Source organism: Coregonus clupeaformis, chromosome 10 (genome assembly GCF_020615455.1).
Source record: "Coregonus clupeaformis isolate EN_2021a chromosome 10, ASM2061545v1, whole genome shotgun sequence".
Lineage (NCBI taxonomy): Eukaryota > Metazoa > Chordata > Actinopteri > Salmoniformes > Salmonidae > Coregonus > Coregonus clupeaformis.
In genome coordinates this window covers 19,452,562-19,475,400 of record NC_059201.1, presented here as the reverse complement: position 1 = coordinate 19,475,400, position 22,839 = coordinate 19,452,562, and the positions used below count along the sequence as shown (strand labels likewise).

Here is a 22,839-nt window from a genome sequence, read left to right as displayed (position 1 = left end):
GCCTCAACTTGAGACATCTGTAGCTTTGTGTTGTGACAAAACTGCACATTTTAGTGGCCTTTTATTGTCCCAAGCATAAGGTGCACCTGTGTAATGATCATGCTGTTTAATCAGCTTCTTAATGTGCCACACCTGTCAGGTGAAAGGATTACCTTGGCAAAGGAGAAATGCTCACTAACAGGGATGGAAACAAATTTGTGCACAAAATTAGTTTTTTGTGTGTATGGAAAATGTCTGGGTACTTTTATTTCCTCTCATGAAACATGGGACCGACACTTTACATGTTGCGTTCATATTTTTGTCCAGTGTACAAAATTCATTTATGTGAACTGTAAAAGTTGGAATAATCTAATGACTATGAATGTCTTACTTTTTGAGGTCAGGTATGGCCTTTCCATTGGCCTGTCATGATCTCTTGAGTTCTGTATTGTAAAAGCACCTGTCATCAATATAATTGTCATATGGGGTTTGCCTGACAATGATTAAAAAACAAGAAAATACTTACATTTCTGTGTTACTTGCATATATTTTGTTAATGTACTACCTGCTGTAACCTCTTACATTGATGGGCTGTCTTAAATTGTCTGTGTTTCTCACTATATTAGCTTACTGTGTTTCTCGAGCGAACAACATTTTTCAGGTTCAGTCAAGTTCTTGATTTTGTCGCAGTGACTACTAGCACACCCATGAAGAATTCCCTTGAACATCTAAGAATACTTCCCTTGATCAATTTACAAAAGAAAAAAATAATATCCATATTTCCCACCAGGAGGTGCCTTTGTGCTGATGAAACTCACCTAGGGGATTGTGACTATTTTACATGACATATTTTAGGATATGTCAGGGTCTGATGGTTGAGGCCTTTCCACAGAAATCCTCACTGAAGACCTTTTTACTCCTTTACTGCACCTGGCAAAACCATGACAAATCATCTTTTTTTTAGGGCTCAGTCTAAGCCGTTGAGTGTTCCATAGTTAAGTTTATTTTGTACTGTTGCTAAGAATAGTGAACTATTAGGTTTGTTCTGTTGCCAAAATGTAAATGTGTGGTCCTTCCCAAACCATTTGAAATCCAATCGGTTACCTCTCACCCAGTCACAAAGTGAGAGGGGGGCAGTTAAGTGTAAATAATGCTGTAATCCACTGGATTAGTTGAATAATCAGCTGAGCTGGAGCTGAAGACATTTCTAGAGGCTATTCACTGCATTTCTGTAAGCACATACAGTATTTTTAGATGTGAAACCAAGTGTAAACTCAACCCAGCCCAGACTGAAATGATGGACACAAGGGAGGTTATAACTCGATTAGTAAAAAGCTGCACTTATTATAGGTTACAGCTTAAACAAACTGTCTCCTACAGGGAGTTGATATAAAAACCTTTAGCTTGAACCAGGCTGGAATTCAATTTAGAAGGGGGTTACATTGAGATTTTGTAGATTGTGGAACTGTCTTTGAAACTAGTAGTAACTTCTACACGATGCAGATCACAGGTTATCACTGATTACTTAGTATTATTATTCTACTCTCTGTAGTCGATACTGTTAGATATACACAGTTCCATGAAAACCATCCGACTTTCCAATATCATGCAACATTAGCATATAGTTTCAGAATGTATTTATTACGAATGCAACAGAGATGTGATGCATTTAGCAAACTGGATAGAAATATGGAAGCAATGGTCAAACATGCCTGTGGATCTGACGTTAGATAGATTCTTAGCTGCTCTACCACAGTGGTTATGAAATGGCATTGATGCTCAGAATAGATAATTGAGTAGTTGTGATGATCCATCTCACCAGAATACTTCCTGGCCTTCCAAAGTTCTTCTTTGCATCACACATAAGAGACGAAAACGATTGATGCACCCAAAACGTGTAGTTTAAACACCAGAAGTGATTTAGTTGACTGTTTTAGAAATAATATGGAGAAGAACACTTAGGTACAAACTGTCTATAGACAACAGAATAGTAAGAAAAGAGTAACAAGTATTTCTGTTGGTGTTGGAATGTTACTGATGCCAAGTGCATCACACAGGTATAAATGCACAAGTGAGGACATGCATGAGTAGTACATACCCTAACATTCAGCATGTCCTCCAAATATACAATTGGCTCAATACAAAGGTACTGTAACAGCAAATATGGTTTAGCAAAGCATAATTTGTATAATTTGTTATTCTATCCATTATCACTTTTAAGTGTAGGCCTATACTAAATTTTTTTGAGAAATGTGTCAATTTCAACATGAATTTTCAAATTGTAATTAAATCGTAGTGACTACAGTAGTACGATGGTGAGTTGACGCCACTAGATTAGTCATGAGAAAGAGCAAATGCTTGAGTTGCGACCAGGCAAATAGTTTCTCAGGTTCCTTGTCATGGTAATCACCATAAAATCACCTCCTAAAAAGTCTCTCTCAACCATCACTCAACAGAAAATGGCCACCATCTGCCATCCAAAGGGAGTCTTCTCCAGTTGCTTTGTAAAGAAAAGGTTTTGTGCCTTACAACACTCATAAGTACAACTCTCCAAGCATAAACCCTATGAAAAAAGTGCAACGGTTCCCTTTCAGAAATATGACTAAGTTCCAGACTTTTAGTGTGTCTGGGGCAGCTTAGTGTATCAATCTGGTCCCGCTGTCCACATCCTGGTCACTCAGACACAGGGGAGTGGGTGATTGGCTGAGGGGAGCTTAGCTGGGCAGTAGCCACAGCTCCAGGAAGTCCCAGTGCTTCCAGAGGATGAACAGGAAAAGGGCCAGCATGACAGTGGCAGCGACCCGCGCTCGGGTCTTCATGAGTGGGGTGATGAAGTTGGCCAGGGTGGAGACAAAGACCAGAACTACGGCCATGAGTGCCAGGATGATGTTGATGAGTTTGCCCAATAGGGCGCGGGCGTTGGCGTTCTCCACACCCTCCAACTGCACCACCTGCTGCTGCTGCTGCTGCAGCTCCAACTTAGTGATGCGGGTCAGGCACGACTCCACCGCTTCCTACATGTATACACAAACACACAGTTACAACAGAATTACGGGTACAAGGTTCATTTCTGGAGTCATACTTGTGTGCTTATCTACAGAAAAAGTATTGTGTAATCTTAGTACATCTTATACTGTAAATCCAGGTCTCTACCTGAATGTCTCTGGCTCTCTCATAGGACTGGTAGGCCACTTTCTCCTCCATGCTGGCAAGCTCCTGTTTCAGATTAGTCATCTCGTTCTGGTGCAGCTCTGTCAAGTCATTCAGCTGCTCTTCCAGTCGCTCATACCTAAATAGAAAGATAGATAAAACATTTATGTATAATTTAGACCAGCAAAGTGAAGACCAATTCAACAAGTTAGAGAAAGATTTGTACATATTTATGGCGTTTTCAAGGTGTCACATTGATTTGATATGTTAAAACAACTACTTCTGATTTTGACCAAATTTGAAATGTACCAAACCTGTTGTACCAGTTTTCCTGACCTATTTAATTATCCTCATGAATATCATTCAGCATAAACACTGAACATGATTTACACTGCTGTACTGAAACAAGCTAAAAGCAAAGCAGCTTGTTCAGCAGTTAGTGTGAGAACAATGTATACCACCAACTCTCATTCCATGCTTGGCCTAGGTGTTGGTCTGTACCTGTATCTCTCCTCCTGTAGGCACTGGTTCATGTAGGAGTAGTCACTCTGCAGCTGACTCTTCATGTCCTCGATGGCGTCCTCCATGTGGGCCTGGCTGGCCTTGATCTCCTGCAGGCCTTCCAGCAGCGCATCCCAGGAGCTGTGGATGTGGTGGTGGTGGTGATGGTGGTGGTGCCCTTCCAGTCTGGGGCTCCCCAGGCCAGCCTGCCCCTGCCCCGACATCATACCTCCGCCCCCGGCCCAACCTGAGTGACTGCCCACGGCTGAGCCAGAGGTGGCACTGGAGCACTCGTCATCGCTACCGTACTTGGGGCTGGAGACCAGGGTGGCACTGCCACTCAGGGCTCTTTGAGCAGGCGCGTCCTCCGAGTGCCCTCCCACCCCGTCCTCTATGAGGTGGGAGATGTTGTCTGCACTGCCAAATTTGTTGCGGATCAAGCTGGCGAACTCCCGTGGCTTAGACACCACAGCTCCTTTGACCCCTTCCACCCCTCCTTTGACCCCATCCACCATACCCCCGCCAAAGCCATGGAACCCTGCTCGTACATTGGCTCCCATGTCCTTCAGCCCCTGCTGCATGTCCCGCAGCACATCCTTAGGCTGACGGGCAGGACCATTCTATAAGGAGGGTGGAGGGACGACGGGGGATGGAAGATGAGAGGGAGAAATTGAAAGAAATGGGGCAGTGGGAAGAGGAGGGAAATAGATTGACAGGATGTGAAGGAGCAGCAGATATATGGATGGAGAAGTGGTGAGAAAGGGATGGAAATAAAAGTGGAATGGTGAAGGTGAGACAACAGAGGAGGGAGATCGGAGAACATAAACACATGCTTCATCAATAAGAGGTAACAATCTAAACCGAACACTCAGATAATCTATTTAGGAATAGGGTTGGGCAGGTATATGATAATACTGTATACCGATGTATTTTGAAATACTGGAGATATGATTTCCAATACCGTGGAAACTGTCAATATTTGTACTTTTTAAATAAATACCTGCAATCAATGTGTGTAGTGGTTGAAAGATAAAGATAATCATTCTTATTTGCTTTTCTATTATACAATTTTTTCTTTAAATCAAAATCAAATGTATTGGTCACATACACATTTAGGTTAGCAGATGTTATTGTGAGTGCAGCGAAATGCTTGTGCTTCTAGTTCCGACAGTGCAGCAATATCTAGCAAGTAATATCTAACAGTTCCACAACAAAAACCTAACACACACAAATCAAAGTAAAGGAATGGTATAAGAATATATAAATATATGGATGAGCAATGTCATTATCAGAGTGGCATAGTCTAAGATGCAATATATAGTATAGAATACAGTATATACATATGAGATGGGTAATGCAAGATATGTAAACATTAAAGTGGCATTATTAAAGTGACTAGTGTTCCATTTATTAAAGTGGCCAGTGATTTTCAAGTCTGTATGTAAGCAGCAGCTTCTCTGTGCTAGTGATGGCTGTTTAACAGTCTGCCTTAAGATAGAAGCTGTTTTTCAGTCTCTCAGTCCCAGCTTTGATGCACCTGTATTGACCTCGCCTTCTGGATGATAGCGGGGTGAACAGGCAGTGGCTCGGGTGGTAGTTGTTCTTAATCATTTTTTTGGCCTTCCTGTGACATCGGGTGCTGTAGGTGTCCTGGAGGGCAGGTAGTTTGCCCCCGGTGATGCGTTGTGCAGACCGCACCACCCTCTGGAGAGCCCTGCGGTTGTGGGCGGTGCAGTTGCCGTACCAGGCAGTGATACAGCCCGACAGGATGCTCTCAATTGTGCATCTGTAAAAGTTTGTGAGGGTTTTAGGTGACAGGCCAAATTTCTTCAGCCTCCTGAGGTTGAAGAGACGCTGTTGCGCCTTCTTCACCACACTGTCTGTATGGGTGGACCATTTCAGTTTGTCAGCGATATGTACGCAGAGGAACTTAAAACGTTTTACCTTCTCCACTGCTGTCCCGTCGATGTGGATAGGGGGGTACTCCCTCTGCTGTTTCCTGAAGTCCACGATCATCTCCTTTGTTTTTTAAAAGTTGAGTGAGAGGTTATTTTCCTGACACCACACTCCGAGAGCCCTCACCTCCTCCCTGTAGTCTCATCGTTGTTGGTAATCAAGCCTACTACTGTTGTGTCGTCTGCAAACTTCATGATTGAGTTGGAGGCGTGCATGGCTACGCAGTCATGGGTGAACTGGGAGTACAGAAGGGGGCTGAGCACACACCCTTGTGGGGCCCCAGTGTTGAGGATCAGCGAAGTGGAGATGTTGCTTCCTACCTTCACCACCTGGGGCGGCCCATCAGGAAGTCCAGGACCCAATTGCACAGGGCGGGGTTGAGACCCAGGGCCTCAAGCTTGATGATGAGCTTGGAAGGTACTATGGTGTTGAATGCTGAGCTATAGTCAATTAACATCATTCTTACATAGGTATTCCTCTTGTCCAGATGGGATAGGGCAGTGTGCAGTGTGATGGCGATTTCATTAGTCTGTGGACCTATTGGGGCGGTATGCAAATTGAAGTGGGTCTTGGGTGACAAGTAAGGTGGAGGTGATATGATCCTTGACTAGTCTCTCAAAGCACTTCATGATGACAGAAGTGAGTGCTACGGGGCGATAGTCATTTAGTTAAGTTACCTTTGCATTCTTGGGTACAGGAACAATGGTGGCCATCTTGAAGCATGTGGGGACAGCAGACTGGGATAGGGAGAGATTTAATATGTCCTTAAACACACCAGCCAGCTGGTCTGCGCATGCTCTGAGGACGCGGCTAGGAATGCCGTCTGGGCCGGCAGCCTTGCGAGGGTTAACACGTTTAAATGTCTTACTCACGTCGGCGGCACTGTGTTATCCTCAAGATAGTGAGTAAGTGACATCTCATGTCGTATTTTACTAACCTAGTCGTTGAAATAGGTATTTTCAACTACCCGCTGTTTCGGCACTACTTCCGCTAAAATTATATGGTAATCAATATGGTAATGTGGATACCGCCCCAACCCTACCTAGAAAGTGACAACGTATCATCTCGTCAGAAAGCAGCAGTCAGGGTAAAACACACACACTCACCTGCTCTATCTCCTTCAACTTCTTGTGGTAGTGCTCTAGCTTCTTGTGCAGGTGGGCGATGGTTTGTGCAGACTTCTGGTTCTTCTTCTCAAACACCTGTTTGATGCGCGAGGCCTGCTGCTTGTCTGCGTTGTGGGCCAACTTCAGGTACTCAGCTACGTTGTCATCTCGCGCCTCCTGTTCTATGCGAATCTGCTCAGTGATCTTTAGGATCTTCTGCTGCAGGTGCTCCAGAGCGAGCCGCGTTCGCTGAGGCTCGACGACCCCTGAACCTTCAGCCACCACCCCGGCCACTGCCCCGGCACTCGCACCCACCCCGGCCCCATCCAAGCTGATGTTACTGTCAGAGCCGCCATGGCTGGCTGAGGGGGGCAGGCACAACGTTGTCACTTCGCTTTTATCCAGCTAAGCAGGGAAGGGGGTGGGGGGAGGCAGGGGTGACAGAGTGCACAGACAGAAAGAAGGTGGTTGCCATGATTGATGTGAAGTAACCACTCTCAAATTCATAGACAGTGCTATGGATGCAAGGACTGACCATCTATGTTGTAACCATGTTTGGAGGCTATACAGTGTTTGTTTACATTTACATTGTTTATAAACATTGAGTAAAACAAGTTTACTGTATATTTTGGGTACTGATGGGGAACGACAGTTGAACTAAGCTCATGAGGCATTTATATATTATGTTCTTTAAGAATCAATGGGTATATATCATTAATTTATAATACCAAAAATGGATGTAGTACCTAAGGATTCTAGCTTTAATAAACATATCTCATTCCCATCACTGTCTTCTCAGTAAAAAAAGTGTTTTCACAGTGCATGCTGTACATGTAAATGCTAAAATGTGAGAATATATACACTACATGACCAAAAGTATGTGGACACCTGCTCGTCGAACATCTCATTCCAAAATCATGGGCATTAATATGGAGTTGGTCCCCCCTTTGCTGCTATAACAGCATCCACTCTTCTGGGAAGGCTTTCCACTTGATGTTGGAACATTGCTGCGGGGACTTGCTTCCATTCAGCCACACGAGCATTAGTGAGGTTGGGCACTGATGTTGGGCGATTAGGCCTGGCTCGCAGTCGGCGTTCCAATTCATCCCAAAGGTGTTCGATGGGGTTGAGGTCAGGGCTCTGTGCAGGCTAGTCAAGTTCTTTCACACCGATCTCGACAAACCATTTCTATATGGTCAGGGGCATTGTCATGCTGAAACAGGAAAGGGCCTTCCCCAAACTGTTACCACAAAGTTGGAAGCACAAAATCGTCTAGAATGTCATTGTATGCTGTAGCGTTAAGATTTCCCTTCACTGGAACTAAATGGCCTAGCCCGAACCATGAAAAACAGCCCCAGACCATTCTCCTCCACCAAACTTTACAGTTGGTACTATCCATTGGGGCATTGGGGGCGAACTGCCAGACGGTGAGGCGTGATTCATCACTCCACAGAACGTGTTTCTATTGCTCCAGAGTCCAATGGCGACGAGCTTTACACCACTCCAGCCGATGCTTGGCATTGCGCATGGTGATCTTAGGCTTGTGTGCGGCCGCTCGGCCATGGAAAACCATTTCATGAAGCTCCCGACGAACAGTTATTGTGCTGACGTTGCTTCCAGAGGCAGTTTGGAACTCAGTAGTCAGTGTTGCAACCGAGGACAGGCGATTTTGGCTGAAATAGCCGAATCCACTAATTTGAAGGGGTGTCCACATACTCTTGTATATATAGTGTATATTTTAATTCACATGAATATCTTAACACATTGCCCTGATGATGGTAATGATGGTGATGATGATGGCTAGGCCTAAGACAATGATGCATACCATGATTATTAGGTATTTTAGTTAATAAAACACAACAGTCGCCTGCTTTGTACAAAAATCTGAACTACCAATGGGGGGCAGGCACATTCTATCCTTTTGAAGCTTGTGTGATGTATGATCTAGTGGTGTGATGCTGCATGACATAAGCCTGAGGGGTACTCTACCACTTCTACCCTGCAACGTGGCAGGCAGCTTGACAAACAATGGAGGTCTAATCTCCCTCAGTGATGAACCTTGTAACAACATCTCACTTAAAGACACAACCATCTGTGGACTGTTTACATTGGATAGAAAAACATCTAGTTGTTTCTGAGGGGAGATTTGTTGTATTTAATTATTACCCCCTGTTGACTGGGAAGACATCACAACATTACTGTCACCAACCCCAGCACAGCAGACAGGAACCAGGGAAGACAATTGACACCACACATCTCTCAGTGAGCTCTACCCTAATTCACCTAGTCAGGCCACTGAGGCTTTATTAGCATTTTATTAGCATGTGAAAGAGGTCTCAGATGAGCCCAAAGGCCCTACACTATTTTCCAACAAATCCACTGACAAGCAAGGTGACACTTTAAGAAAGTAGGTTACAATCAGGTAGCTGTATTGAAACACAGGCATATGATTTTAAAGGACAAATTACTGCGGGCACTACAATACCAGGCTATTCATCTATTCATTTTATTCCAATGAGAGCTAATGGAAAGCTTATGTAGTTACAGACTGGATGAAGAAGGGAAGAAATACACAATGTTCCTTCCACTCTGGATGGAAAACAAGACAAAAACAACACACACACACACAGCAATGGCCGATGCTCAGATCCAACAGTGTGTGTGAAAACACAGGGTAATGTCCACAGTGGATGAGGTTCCTGGAGACCAGAGCAGAAGCAGGGGAATGACAGATGGCTATGTCATAAAAAAAGGGGTCTTCACATGTGAGGAGGAGACATGCACCGTGACATGGGTGATGGGTGTCAATGAGAATGAATGTAAACACAAAAAGATGATGAGACAAAACCAGTGCAGTGCCACTGCAGGTCTATGTTGCAGGCCCATCCCCCCCGTGGTCACACGAGACCCCCTCTCCACAATGTCGCTCCCCTCCCCAATGTATGCCTATCGCCTTACCAGAGCTTCATGCTCCATTGTTGATAGCAAAGATGTCTGCAGCCACCCTGTCTTCCATCTCTCTTTCTCTCGTTCTCTATGCTCGTGCTCTCTTTTGTATCTTGTACGCTCGCTCTGTCTGCCTCTGCGTCTCTCTCTTTCTCTCCCTCCCTCTCTTTCCCCTTCTCTCTGAGTGCAAACGCTAGCCGCCCTGCTCTATCACGGCTGTGTGAGCTGAGTCACAGATGATGGAAGGGGGGGGGGGAATGGGGAGAGTTTAGCGCATGCGTGCATGTGCCTGTGTGGGCTGAGACCAGGGAAGCGGAGAGGGGGAGGGAGGGGGGATGGGAGAACAGCAGGGCTTGTGTCAGGGCCTATCGCAGCCCCATCATCCCTTAAACCCTGAATATACACCGCCCCACGCATGTTTATGGAGGGCTGCTGCAGTGGTTTGCAAAGAATGTGGAGCTACGGCCAGGCTTAAAAAGGAGTGCCCTTTCTTCAGTGTTCCACGATGCAGCATTATGCAGGTCCATACAAAATGAAAACCAAATCCTAAAAAAGGAAAATGGAAATATACACTGGTTGTAGTGTGCTTGATGAAGGTTTCCAAAACAGAGAACTAATAATAGTCTCTTTGTGATGGATGGGTTCATATTTTATTCCCTTATTTCTTATGTATTTATTGATTTCTCTGTGGTAAGGGGTTGTGGGGTCTGTAGGGATTTGGAGGGTTGCAAGGAGCTCTCCTCAGACTTCCTGAATTGAAGGGTTGGGGATAAGGGGGATGTAAACAAGTTATCATCATCTTCTTAGCAACCTGATTGACAACGAGTTGGTCACCAGGGCACAAATGACTTTAGTACTGTCTTGAGGATTTCACCACTTTGATGACAATGCTTTAAATACAATATTTTTCTCTCTTCTTTCAGATTGAAATTGGATGACTTTGACTTTGTCAAATTATTTAATTACTCTAACATTTTGATGCGTCACATTTTTTATACATTATTTATCACAAATAGCCTATGTCTCACACAGTCACACTTACATGGTCAGTTGTGTTTATAACATAATATATTTTTTTATTGAGGGTTCTTTATGAATAAGCACCATCAAGCTTTTTATTTTTTGGATCAACATTTATTTTCAACAATATACAATAACCTACACACATACTGGAGGATCATATCACAGATATCAGTAATCATGAAAATCCACACAAAACGAAATTAAGTTTTAAGAACTATATAACTATTTGCAATTTCATCATGGTATTTCATCATGGTATATTACCATAGAAGAAAATGTCCTCCACCCTTACCAAGCAGGTGAATAAATGTTTTGTTGAGATCTGTTGGAGTTTGGCACAGTACATCCCACACTTCAATTGTGGTGGCCTGAGCTTTGCTTATCACAGTCACTGACCGCTCTATACAAGCAATATCTTGAAATATAATGGATTGTGGATGTGATAACCACCATAAAGCTTTTGAACTTATCAAAGAAGGAAATCAAATTGTGGGTTATTGATATCGCCCAATCTAGATACACCTGAGTTCCGTAGAAGTTCACATCACCATTCCTAGTTCCAAGTTAATCATTAATCAGAAGCAGAGCAGAGGCATAAGAGCACCTCACACAACAAGAAGAGACTGAGACAGCATCAGAACCATGAGCAACACAAAGTGGGATGGATCGCCGTCCTTGGGAGGAGACAGTGGAGGCCCGGTTTAGAGAGGAGCAACGGCAACGCAGAAGGCGCCGGCCGAGGAGGAAGCCCGAGAAACAGCCCCAAGAAAAACATTTGGGGGGGCTAAAAGGGTGGTCGGGGATCGATGGAGAAGAGCCCCGACCACTGCACTTGTGGGGGCTCAGGGAGGAGTCCTCACGGGAGGAGGACTGGGCGCGGAGAGTGAAAGACTGGTACAGTCGGAGATCTCTAATGTCAGTTCCCAGTCCGGTACGGCCCGTGCCTGCTCCCCGCACCAAGCCAGTGGTGCGTGTCGCCAGTCCGGCCCGGCCCGTTCCTGCTCCTCGCACCAGACCAGTGGTGCGTGTTCCCAGTCCGGTACGGCCCGTTCCTGTTCCCCGCACCAAGCCAGTGGTGCGTGTCGCCAGCCCGGTACGACCCGTACCTGCTCCCCGTTTCGAGTCTCATAGCAAAGGGTCTGAATACTTATGTAAATAAGGTATTTGTCATAAATTTGCCAACATTTCTAAAAACCAGTTTTTGCTTTGTCATTATGGGTATTGTGTGTAGATTGATGAGGATTTTCTTTTTTAAATCCATTTTAGAATAAGGCTGTAACGTAACAAAATGTGGAAAAAGTCAAGGGGTCTGAATACTTTCTGAATGCACTGTATGTATTTATTGTCAATTAACCAATTACACATATCTACCTTTGTCACGCCCTGACCATGGGACTCTTGTATGTTGAGTCAGGGTGTGGATATTCTATGTTGGCATTCTATGTTGTGTGTTTCTATGTTTGGCCGGGTGTGATTCCCAATCAGAGGCAGCTGTCGCTTGTTGTCTCTGATTGGGGATCATACTTAGGCAGCCTATTGGCACTAGTTAGTTGTGGGATCTTGTTCCGTGTGGAGGCTTGTTTTGTGTTTAGCCTTAGGACTTCACGTTTCATTGGTTTGTTGTTTTGTCGTGTGTTTATCAGTTAAATAAACATGTACGCATTTCACGCTGCGCCTTGGTCTGACCCGTCCTTAAACAAACGTGACAGAAGATCCCACCAAAAATGGACCAAGCAGCGTGCCCAGGAGCAGACATCCTGGACATGGGAGGAGATCCTGGACGGAAAGGGATCCTGGACATGGGAGGAGTTTAGGCTGAGATGGATCGCCGTCCTTGGGAGGAGACAGTGGAGGCCCGGTTTAGAGAGGAGCAACGGCAACGCAGAAGGCGCCGGCCGAGGAGGAAGCCCGAGAGACAGCCCCAAGAAAAACATTTGGGGGGGCTAAAAGGGTGGTCGGGGATCGATGGAGAAGAGCCCGACCACTGCACTCGTGGGGGCTCAGGGAGGAGTCCACACGGGAGGAGGACTGGGTGCGGAGAGTGAAAGAATGGTACAGTCGGAGATCTCTAATGTCAGTTCCCAGTCCGGTACGGCCCGTGCCTGCTCCCCGCACCAAGCCAGTGGTGCGTGTTCCCAGTCCGTCCCAGCCCGTTCCTGCTCCTCGCACCAGACTAGTGGTGCGTGTTCCCAGTCCGGCCCGGCCCGTTCCTGCTCCTCGCACCAGGCCAGTGGTGCGTGTTCCCAGTCCGGCCCGGCCCGTTCCTGCTCCCCGCACCAAGCCAGTGATGCGTGTTCCCAGTCCGGCCCGTTCCCGTTCCTGTTCCTCGCACCAAGCCAGTGGTGCGTGTTCCCAGTCTGGCCCGGCCTGTTCCTGCTCCCCGCACCAAGCCAGTGGTGCATGTTCCCAGTCCGGCCCGGCCCGTTCCTGTTCCTCGCACCAAGACCAGACCAGGGGTCCAGACCAGACCAGGGGCGTAACGGGGAGGCTGAGAGAATGTGGTCGTCACGCCCGGAGCTGGATCCGCCTCCAAGGCGGAATGCCCACCCGGACCCGTCCCTGTCATGTCAGGTTGGTGCGGTCAGAGTCCGCACCTTTGGGGGGGGGGGGTACTGATGTCCTGACTCATGGGACTCTTGTATGTTGAGTCAGGGTGTGGATATTCTATGTTGTATTTTCTATGTTGGCATTCTATGTTGTGTGTTTCTATGTTTGGCCGGGTGTGATTCCCAATCAGAGACAGGTGTCGCTCGTTGTCTCTGATTGGGGATCATACTTAGGCAGCCTATTGGCACTAGTTAGTTGTGGGATCTTGTTCCGTGTGGAGGCTTGTTTTGTGTTTAGCCTTAGGACTTCACGTTTCGTTGGTTTGTTGTTTTGTTAGTTTGTTTATCGGTTAAATAAACATGTAAGCATTTCACGCTGCGCCTTGGTCTGACCCGTCCTTAAACAAACGTGACAACCTTGTTTCACAATAAATAAGAATCTATTTCAGTTGTAGCTTTGAACATAAACACTATGTAGGACCTGTGCACCAACATCTATAAAAATAAGTGCATTTTTGGGGTAATGTATACTGATATTTGCATAGCAGTGCATAAGTGGCTGTGAACATTAAGCAAAGCTGGAATTTTGCCAAACAGTGATGTTGTCTAACCCCCATTCAAATTACCCATTGCAGCAGGATCGGCCATCATAACAATAAATAACTGTTATGGACCAATATCTTACAGTTTGAGGCAGATAAAAACACTTCATGTATATTTTATTGCACTATTCTTCAAATAGAATAGAAAACAGTGGCTGTAGCCTAGTCAAAAATAGCTATGTTTCTGAGGACACAATTTCCCTCTGTTTAGATTCAAATTCCATACAGGCACTTGTACCTGCTGTTGGCTACATTAAAAAAATTGTGCAATACTGCAAGAAAACTTAAAATGTTTCACTGCTTAACAGTGTGATATTAACATCTCAAGATAAATCTGATACTTATCTAAGGAAACTTGAATGTCTGGCTTTGTGTTCAGATGGCCATATGCTAGATAGACTTCGTATAAAGACTTGGAAAGCTTGAAAGAACATTGCAGAGGTCCCCATCAACAAATTCCAAGAGTATTATAGCAAGAAGCCCTAGTTAGGTAGAAAGGGGGAACATTGGTGACATTTCTATATAGGAATTTGCATTATAAGCATAACAATTTTATGCACGACAGTACCCTTCAAGTAGTTTCCTAAAAGTACATGTTGAGATACATGAGATTTCACAATTTAAATATGTACAACAATACATACTTTGGACAGGAAGTGCTTGCAAATGACAGACAATAACATGATTCCTCGTCCTCTTCCCAAGAGACACAGCATAATGAAAAAACATTAAAGAAAAAAACATAAATCCATACATTTGGACATTTGAACTGGAAATACTTTGTTAAAGACTATTGTGTTGTTGTGGTCGTTTTTTCAAGAGTCCTCTCAATGTGACACTATATTACAGTAGATTCAACCTCAGCACCGTAAACAGTATGGTTTCATAATTTCATGGTCATCAAAACAAGACGGTTTATGGGTAGACCCTGAGGCATGGTTTCAATTGGTCCATTTTAGTGCTGTCGAATGCAGGACCTTAACTGTCCAGACTGTGAGATTTTCAAGTCTTCCTTACACTAAACGGTCATAAAGGTTTAGAGGATGTCCTTACATGACTCACAAATGAACTTAGATGCACCATTTGAACTGTTTGAATGTCCCTCCCTTACCACAGGAAGAACACAAGCCCCCTTACATTGAAATCATTAGTACAGTATGCATCGGTAATGGATTCAATAAAATAGGTTGTTTCATTTTTCACTGCGTTTGTTTAGAGTAATGGTTATGTATTCCTCCAGGTAAGTGTACTGTATGTACTCTATGTGCCTAGAGTCTGTGCAGCATGTGGGTTCCTGAGAGAAGTAGCGTTTGCTGTGGGTCTGTCCGACTGTTGGCTCCCTGGCAGCTGTGACTGTGTCTCTGAAATCACCGGCCTGACTTAGGCGGCGTACCCACCACTCTCTTCTTGGCTTGGTAGAAATCTGCAGACACAGACACCAAGAGATGTTTTGTTAGCATTGGACTCTGTGTTCAAAACTTCATTGAAGTAAACCAGCAGTTCAACCCTACCAACTTGTAAACCCTCCCCAAAAAACATCCCCTACAGCCACCCACCACACCAATCCTCCTACCTGTGAGGTTGGTCTGTTTCCTCTTCAGTTTGTTCTCGTTCTTGTCTTGTGTTTTCTCCAGGTTCTGGAGGTTGGCTCTGTACTTCTCAGGGGTGCAAGGGATGTTTTCCTTGCCATGGTGCCATGGCCCCGTCCTGACCCTCCCTGTGGATGCCGCCGGCCCTCCGACCTTCTGTGCCTCCCCCTGACCCAACAGGCAGGGCAGGTAGAGGAGAGGCACTTTGGTGCCTGGAACCTCCTCCCACTGGAAGTCTCCCCCAGCCAGAGGCTTATCTGACAGGAAGTCGAAGTCCCAGCGGCGACAGGCGTCCTCAAGGTCTCTGCGCAATATGTCCTGGTACTCCTGCTGCAGCTGCTCATGGTCCACTGGGCCAAACAGGTTCCGCCTGGCAGGACCTTTCCCCGGAGAGCTCAGGATGCGCTTACGACTGGCCATGGTTGTTCTGGTTCTAGATTGCAGGGGACACAGGGAGAGAGGATCGCATGGTTAGTTGACTGGGAAGACATCTACTCACAGAGCACAGCAAGAGGATAGTGGTCTGAGCAGCTGTCCAGGAAACAGTAACGTCATCAGTAAGATCATGTGAAAAGATACCATGTCAAATGTAGACACCTGATGCACTTTGTCTGAGTTGACAGAGTCAGTCTGTTGAAATATCCTGAGTATGTCACACTATTGAGTCCCCTTCTTGAGTGTTCTACAGAATAGCAAAACTAACTAAAAGCACTGAAGTGGAAAAAATCCTGCAATGTTTCACTGCAACCAATCAGATACCTCTCTGAACTTGTGAACATAGGTAAAGATGATAGCAAGAATATATGTAAGACCAAGACGGTTTCTCTCAAATTTAAACCTCAACTACTAAAGTAACATAATTAAATTATCTTCATCCCCCTATCCTATCACCAAAACCATCAAACCGAAACAAATATTAGTAAATGGCATCCAAAAATCAGATATTCCAATATAATTCAATAACCAACTATCACACCATAATCACTTAAACAATACTAATGTAACAAGTTGTATAGCCTACCCCAACCAATAAATAACTTACCATTTATGCACAAGTAAACCTCTCAAAATCCTAACTGTACTTTACTTCATCTGTGTAAAGGAGGAACTGGACTGTGTATTGAAGATGCTGCAGTTGTATTTAACAGCCAACCATCAGACAGTGATTCATAAAGCCTTCCTACTTTCCTGATCTAGTACATGCCTGGGCAAACTCCTAGGGACATGTAGAGACAAGTCCTGAACATCAACCCTTACGACTGTAGTACAATAACCACTAGGAGCCAGTGTTCATCCATAATTTAAGCAAAACTTAATTCATTTAATTACATAACTAGTCTGAATGTACCACTATCAACTGACACTATTGTCATGTTTCATAATTAGAAAATTGTGAAACCACCTATCTATTTCCCTGTCAGACAATGGTTAAATAGGGGTTTTGGAGCAGGAGGGAATGGGCAGTTGGTGTGTTGAGTTTCATATCCTGGTCCCCATATTCTAGCTCTATGACCACAGAGCACTCTCACAGTGAAGAACCTTCCCCTGCAATCAACAAAGTTTACCCTGGGGGAAGCACTGGCTTCTATCACTCCCTTAGGAGATAATTATGCAAGCTGTATTTATGTAACTGTAAGTTGAACATATCCCTTTTTGACAAGGAACCCCTTTCTTTACCATTCATTGCCATGCAAGAAAATCTGTTATATTATCATTTTTTACACATATTGAGTTGCAAATGAGATGGGATCTCCATGACTAAATTGTAGGAGATTTCCGGGATGGGGCTCTTTGAGACATGCAGGGGGTAATTTCCCAGAACAAACTGGAAGTAGATCTTGTACAGTCAGTCAAGTTCTTTACACAAAATTCCACTCAAAAGCATACTCAACCCCATCCCACAACATCCTCATGAGTTGGACTTTTCTGCTTTCTCATTTAGTTTTTAAAAATCCTGGGAGAGAAAATCATATCCCAAGGGGCTCCAAACTGATCTGAATTGATCTGCTCTAGCCTACTTCTCTGTGTCTCTCTTTCCCTGTTTGTCTCTGCTGAGAGAAATCACCTGACAGGGTGGGCAGTCACACATGGGCAAGGCTGCAGAACAGACTGGCCTGAGGTCATTACATGAGACATGTCTGGGAATTTGAAAGCATGCCCCATGACTAAGACATCAGTGTAGTTAGAAGTTACATTACAAATCATATTTAAGGCCTTAGCTTGTTTTTACATAACTAGACTCTGAGGGAGACATTAAAATAATTGTATTATCCATTATCACATTACTAGGTATTTCTGCTATAAGTAAAATGACTCAAAAATACACTATTTTCAAAATGTTAACTTATGTTAAGTGAACATATCAAGCAGAGGGTTGGGTATGGGGTCGATGAGGGCCTAATCTTACAGTATCTTCATGATAACGTGTCTGATGTCATGCAACAATACAAACCGAGTTAACTAGCTACAGTAAATGAATAGTCTACAACAATAGGGTAAATATATGGAAACGTGACAGGAGTAATTATTTCCTCTTTCCACCTGAAGAGCTCTCAGTTGGCGTCACTGAAAGGGGCGGCTTCAAGTAAGTGGCGGGAGAAATACAGTAGGACCACACGTGACTTCAGAACCTGCCCACTTACTACTACACTCCACGTGAATCTGAAAATCGTTTGAACCGGGTAACTGAGGATATCTGAACATTCACGTTTTCCAGTGGACAGATGTTGTTGACCAAGTGAAACATTACATATATTTATGACTAATAAGCAAATACATTGTATCATAGACAGAAACGTATCTTATCAAACCATAGCCACTAACAGCATGGTTAACTGTGAGGATAATTATTTAAAACTTGCCTTCGTTCAGTTGTATGAAATAACACATTTCCATAGGTCTAATGCCTACAAATTGACAGGCCTTTTCAATTTACATAAAAAGTAGCATGCATAGATATTTTAAGATTTTACTTACATTGAAACTAGCCTAATGCAAACGTCAGGCTAAGTTCCCTTTTTAGGTTTATGCAGGTTACTCTTTGAAGATAAAATGAACGAAACGACGTTAGCCAACTTTGTGTAAACTTTTTCTTAGCATATCAATTTTCTCAAAACGAAATCCCTGTGAAACAGCTAAATCCACTCAATCCCTCACAGAGGTTTGCTTCTCTTTGCTTGATACCTTTCTCAAAGTGTTCTAGTAGTGAATGATGCAGAAACTGGATTTTATAGTAGAGAATGATAGAGGCCTCTAGTGGCCAAAAGGCAATTTTTACATGAGCAGCGCCATTGAGGGCATCCGCCAGACTTCCGCCAGGCTTCCGCCATTTTAAAGTAGTCAAAGTAGTCAACTGGGTGGGAATTCCTATGGGTTGTGGCCTCAATTTTGGGGGGCGTGATCAGTGTTGCAAACAATTTCTCACTGAGAATCGCTATTGTTTGCTTGATTTGTCGCTGGAAGTCTAGATGACCCTTTGCCGTTGCCACGACGACGTCACAGCACCACTTTGCCTTGTTGCTGTATCTTGACATACCGATTCGCCCCTCTCCCACCGCACGGTCGCTCGTTCCATTTGTGCTTCTCTGCCTCTGTGTGCACCGTTGCTGTGCAAAGGCGGAGTTTAACACGTGTATTTAAGCCAGTAAACACCTGATTACACGTGAATTAAGGTATGAGTAAATTCCAGTCCAGGTCAGTCGCTCCACTAGGCTTATATTTCTTGTAGGTCGAATTGATTATTCGAGTGACATTCCATAGACCTGACTGCTCCCACCCACAAGTCACACAGTTGTGTCCGTTTCTATCTATTTTGGTCTACATGCTATATTCCGATATGTCTCTGGATTATGCTATTTCTTTGACTGGCATAATAATTAGGCCTATGCCAAATATTTTAATAGTTGATTGTTGTATTTGTAACTTCTCTGGCCCACGAATAAGAGAGTCTGACAAAGTAAACATGTTTGTGTTGCATTATTAGCCTCTCTAGTGTTATTATTGATAAATAACCTAGTTATTAGGTCTAGTCTAGTTTACAATCAATTTACCTAGTGAGTTTTGACCTTCCCACACATTAATTGCAGAGGCACATGAGTAAAAACAAAGTAATACCAGATAAGCAGTACATTTTTGTCATTTAGCAGACACTCTTATCCAGAGCGATTTACAGTAGTGAGTGCATACACTTTCAAACCGCTCCCCGTGGGAATCAAACCCACTCTCAAATTCAGGACTGACAATACAAAATTATACTTTTAAGCATGTTTTGAGACAATACAGTGTATTTTGGGTTCTGATGGGGTTTTACAGCTGAACTACACTCATGAGGCATTTATAAATTATTTTCTTAAAGAATTAATAGGTATATATAATTCATTTATTAGTGAAAAAAAAATTATGTAGCAACTGCAGATTGCAGGACCCACAGCTCCAGTATTTGGTCTCATATTCCTTGCACTCAATGACTACATCAAGCTTGTGACTACAAACTCGTTGGATGCGTTTGCAGTTTTTTTGGGGTTGTGTTTTGGATTATACACAGAGTGTACAAAACATTAGAAACACCCTCAGAACAGCCTGGGAAAAAAGAAGAAACCCGCACACTGCTCTTGCTAGTACCACAGCTCTTTATTAAGCGTTACGTATCGGCCTCAAGGCCTTCGTCAGAGCATTTGTGAGTGTTATAATTTGCACCCTTATGTAGACATTGCTCCACCCATATCTGTTCAATGCATCGAATGGGGTTGGAGTCGAGGGAAAAGAAGCAAGTGTTACCAAATATAACAATGTGCATTGCATAAGTATTCTAATAAAGTGTGTACATAAAACGTATTAAACATCTGTAAAACCACAATGAGGACATCGACCTATCAAGTAAGTTTTCATAAATCATTGGGTACAGTGCAAGAAAAAACGTCAGAGTAATCTGAAGTGGTGGCATTAATTCATGTTCACATTTACAACGTAACATGCATGGGCATTTCATCATTAAGACCTTTTGGGAATATTGTCTGGACGGTGAAAATCCCAAAACATTCTCTTTTACTCAGAGCATTATTTATGTCACCTCCCCTGTCTGATATCTTGACTTTCTCTATGCCACAAAATCTAAAGGTAGAAATGGCATGTTTTTGGTCATTAAAATGTACTGCGACTGGATAATCCCTGTCGTTTCTCCTGATTACATTTTTATGTTCACTAATTCTCTGTTTGAGGGAACGAGAAGTTTTAGCTACATAATACAGCCCACATGGACATTTAATCATGTAGATAACATGGGTGGTGGAGCACGTAATAATGTCATTTATTTGGAACCGTTTTCCTGTATGTGGGTGGCAGAAATATTCACACTTCATCATATTGTTGCACAATGTAACCTCTGCATTTATAGCTACCATTCGGAAGAGGGCGTAAAAGAGCCTGGCTCATTTTCTCTTATTTGTGAAGTTTATAGAGTATTTCACATATGATGGCAATGCTTGCACATGGGATTTAATAGTCCTAAATTCGACAATGGCTCTAGCATTGAGCCTATTCCTGCAACCACTGGTCTGCCTGGATAATTGCCTTGTTGTGTTTTAGGTTTGTGTAATTTTGGCAAAATGTACAGGCATGGACATATGGCACATTTTCAGCAAAGTTATTCATATTCAGGTTTTTATATAAAGTTGTTTAATAGGGTTTGTTCCAGATTAGCGCTAATATCTCAGGTAGCAAAAATACGTTTTATAAACGTTTTTTTTTTAGTTGTTGGATTGGTTGTCTAAACATTCTGAATGCATTCAGATAAACGTTCGGTTTTGGTTAAAGTGTAGGGGACAGATTACGTTTTGTAAACATTTGTCATAGGTGTTATCAACGTTAGGTAAACGTTGGTATTAGTGTAATTTACAACGTTGGCTATTAGTCCCTTTTTAAACGTTAATGAACATCCACCAACGTTTAACAAACGTTGGCAAACGTTGGTAATAAGTGTATTTTACAACGTTGGTTTGGTTTGATTGGGTTTCAAACGTCCATCAACGTTCGCCAATGTTTAACAAACGTTGGTTAACGTTGGTAATAGGTGTTATATGCCAAGATGGCTTCAACTTGTAAAGACAGGACATTTCAACTATATATATATATTATATATATATATATATATATATATATATATATATATATATATATATATTATTATTTTTACCAACAAGGAAATACACAATTGAATATAAAACTGTTAATTGCTAACTCTTCATTAACTATAATTGGACTGGTAACTATTTACATGACTGAAAAGGGGACTATTATAGATAACATTTTATTTATTTAACCAACAAGGAAATACAAAATACAATATACAACTGTTAATTACTAACTCTTGATTAACTATAATTAGATTAGCAACTAATCACATTACTATTTCCCTAGTATTTTCCTCTTTTTTTTTTACCACTGGACACATTTAATAAAATCACTGGAGTTACAAAATATTTAGTCCTCTTTAGTCAAAAAGCATTAGGGTCGACTCCGTGCTTGTGCTCCTTCGGTCTCTTGGGCTCGTGCTTAAGCTTCCGTCTCTCTCCATTATTTCAGGTGCTGTGGTCTGAAACAAAGTAACTGAGTGTTACAACTCATAATTGGACTAGTAACATTTATTTGAGGGGCACAGTCAGCTCGTGTGTTTATCTGCGACTCTCTTCTTCTCTGGAGACAGATGTGTCAATTTGGACAACTAACGTTACAGAAGAAGAAAGTTACCTAGCATTATGGGATAGTGGTGAAGTAAACAACCGTATTTAGCTAGACTAGGCTAAGCATCCAGCTGATGTGTTAGCGAGCTACGACGGAGTCGATCATACAAATGAATTATTCAGAGAAATTACAATGTGGAACAACATGTTCATGTAAGTAAAACACTTGTGCTACTGTTGCGTACTGTTAATGGTTAATGAACACAAAACCTGTCCTACCTTTGATCTGCATTTGTTGCCCCCATCCTTAAATGGCGCATGCTTCAGGCATTCACCGCTTTCGGTCTCACACAGTGATTTTGGCCTCTTTGTGGCATCTGCTGCAGGCCTCTGAATGAGATTGAAACACATAATTCAGTTTAATTAGTAGTAAAGCAGCACAATATGGTATTATACTGTAGATCTAGGACAAGGAGGCCAATGGATTCTGGGTAAATGGTACTTGCAGTGAGATCATACCAATTGTTTACGAAAATTCTCCACTGTTGAGATCCGCTTACACAGTAGCTTCAGGTCAGCCACAGAGACTAACGGTGATGGCAGAATGTTGAGGTCCTCAGCTGTGGTCGATGGCCTTGTAGCATTAAGGAGCTTCAGTTGCTCTTGCTGGTTCTCAATTATAATGTCTAGCTTCATCAGTACCTTTGTCTGGAAGGCTTAACAAGACATCATTGATTAGAACGGAGACACATAATTGGGTCCAA

General features: G+C 43.2%; 2 protein-coding genes across 3 annotated transcripts; both read right to left on the bottom strand.

Moving 5' to 3' along the window:
* Positions 1–1,599: 1,599 nt before the first annotated feature.
* Positions 1,600–9,867, bottom strand: LOC121575292 (transmembrane and coiled-coil domains protein 2). Its single transcript, XM_041888281.2, has 5 exons — positions 9,651–9,867; positions 6,693–7,097; positions 3,631–4,250; positions 3,133–3,268; positions 1,600–2,993 (listed from the first exon to the last, which is right to left on the bottom strand). Exons 1-5 carry the CDS (start codon positions 9,666–9,668, stop codon positions 2,694–2,696), a joined length of 1,479 nt encoding a protein of 492 aa, XP_041744215.1. The 5' UTR covers positions 9,669–9,867; the 3' UTR covers positions 1,600–2,693.
* A 4,042-nt stretch (positions 9,868–13,909) lies between these two features.
* Positions 13,910–18,586, bottom strand: LOC121575291 (cyclin-dependent kinase inhibitor 1). 2 transcript variants are annotated; one of them, XM_041888279.1, is made up of 3 exons: positions 18,375–18,586; positions 15,383–15,831; positions 13,910–15,232 (listed from the first exon to the last, which is right to left on the bottom strand). In XM_041888279.1, exons 2-3 carry the CDS (start codon positions 15,816–15,818, stop codon positions 15,177–15,179), a joined length of 492 nt encoding a protein of 163 aa, XP_041744213.1. In that variant the 5' UTR covers positions 15,819–15,831; positions 18,375–18,586; the 3' UTR covers positions 13,910–15,176. The 2 variants fall into 2 exon arrangements, with proteins under 2 accessions (XP_041744213.1, XP_041744214.1); XM_041888280.2 differs by lacking the exon at positions 18,375–18,586 and adding an exon at positions 16,441–16,597.
* Positions 18,587–22,839: the final 4,253 nt, after the last annotated feature.

Bases quoted from the DNA above. Each gene is read 5' to 3' on its own strand.
- LOC121575292 (XM_041888281.2), bottom strand. The intron at 4,251-6,692 runs GTGAGTGTGTGT...CCCTCCTTATAG, and splicing joins AGTTGAAGGAGATAGAGCAG to AATGGTCCTGCCCGTCAGCC. The intron at 3,269-3,630 runs GTACAGACCAAC...CTTTCTATTTAG, and splicing joins CTACAGGAGGAGAGATACAG to GTATGAGCGACTGGAAGAGC.
- LOC121575291 (XM_041888279.1), bottom strand. From the start codon at position 15,818: ATGGCCAGTCGTAAGCGCATCCTGAGCTCTCCGGGGAAAGGTCCTGCC. The intron at 15,233-15,382 runs GTAGGAGGATTG...CTGTGTCTGCAG, and splicing joins GAAACAGACCAACCTCACAG to ATTTCTACCAAGCCAAGAAG.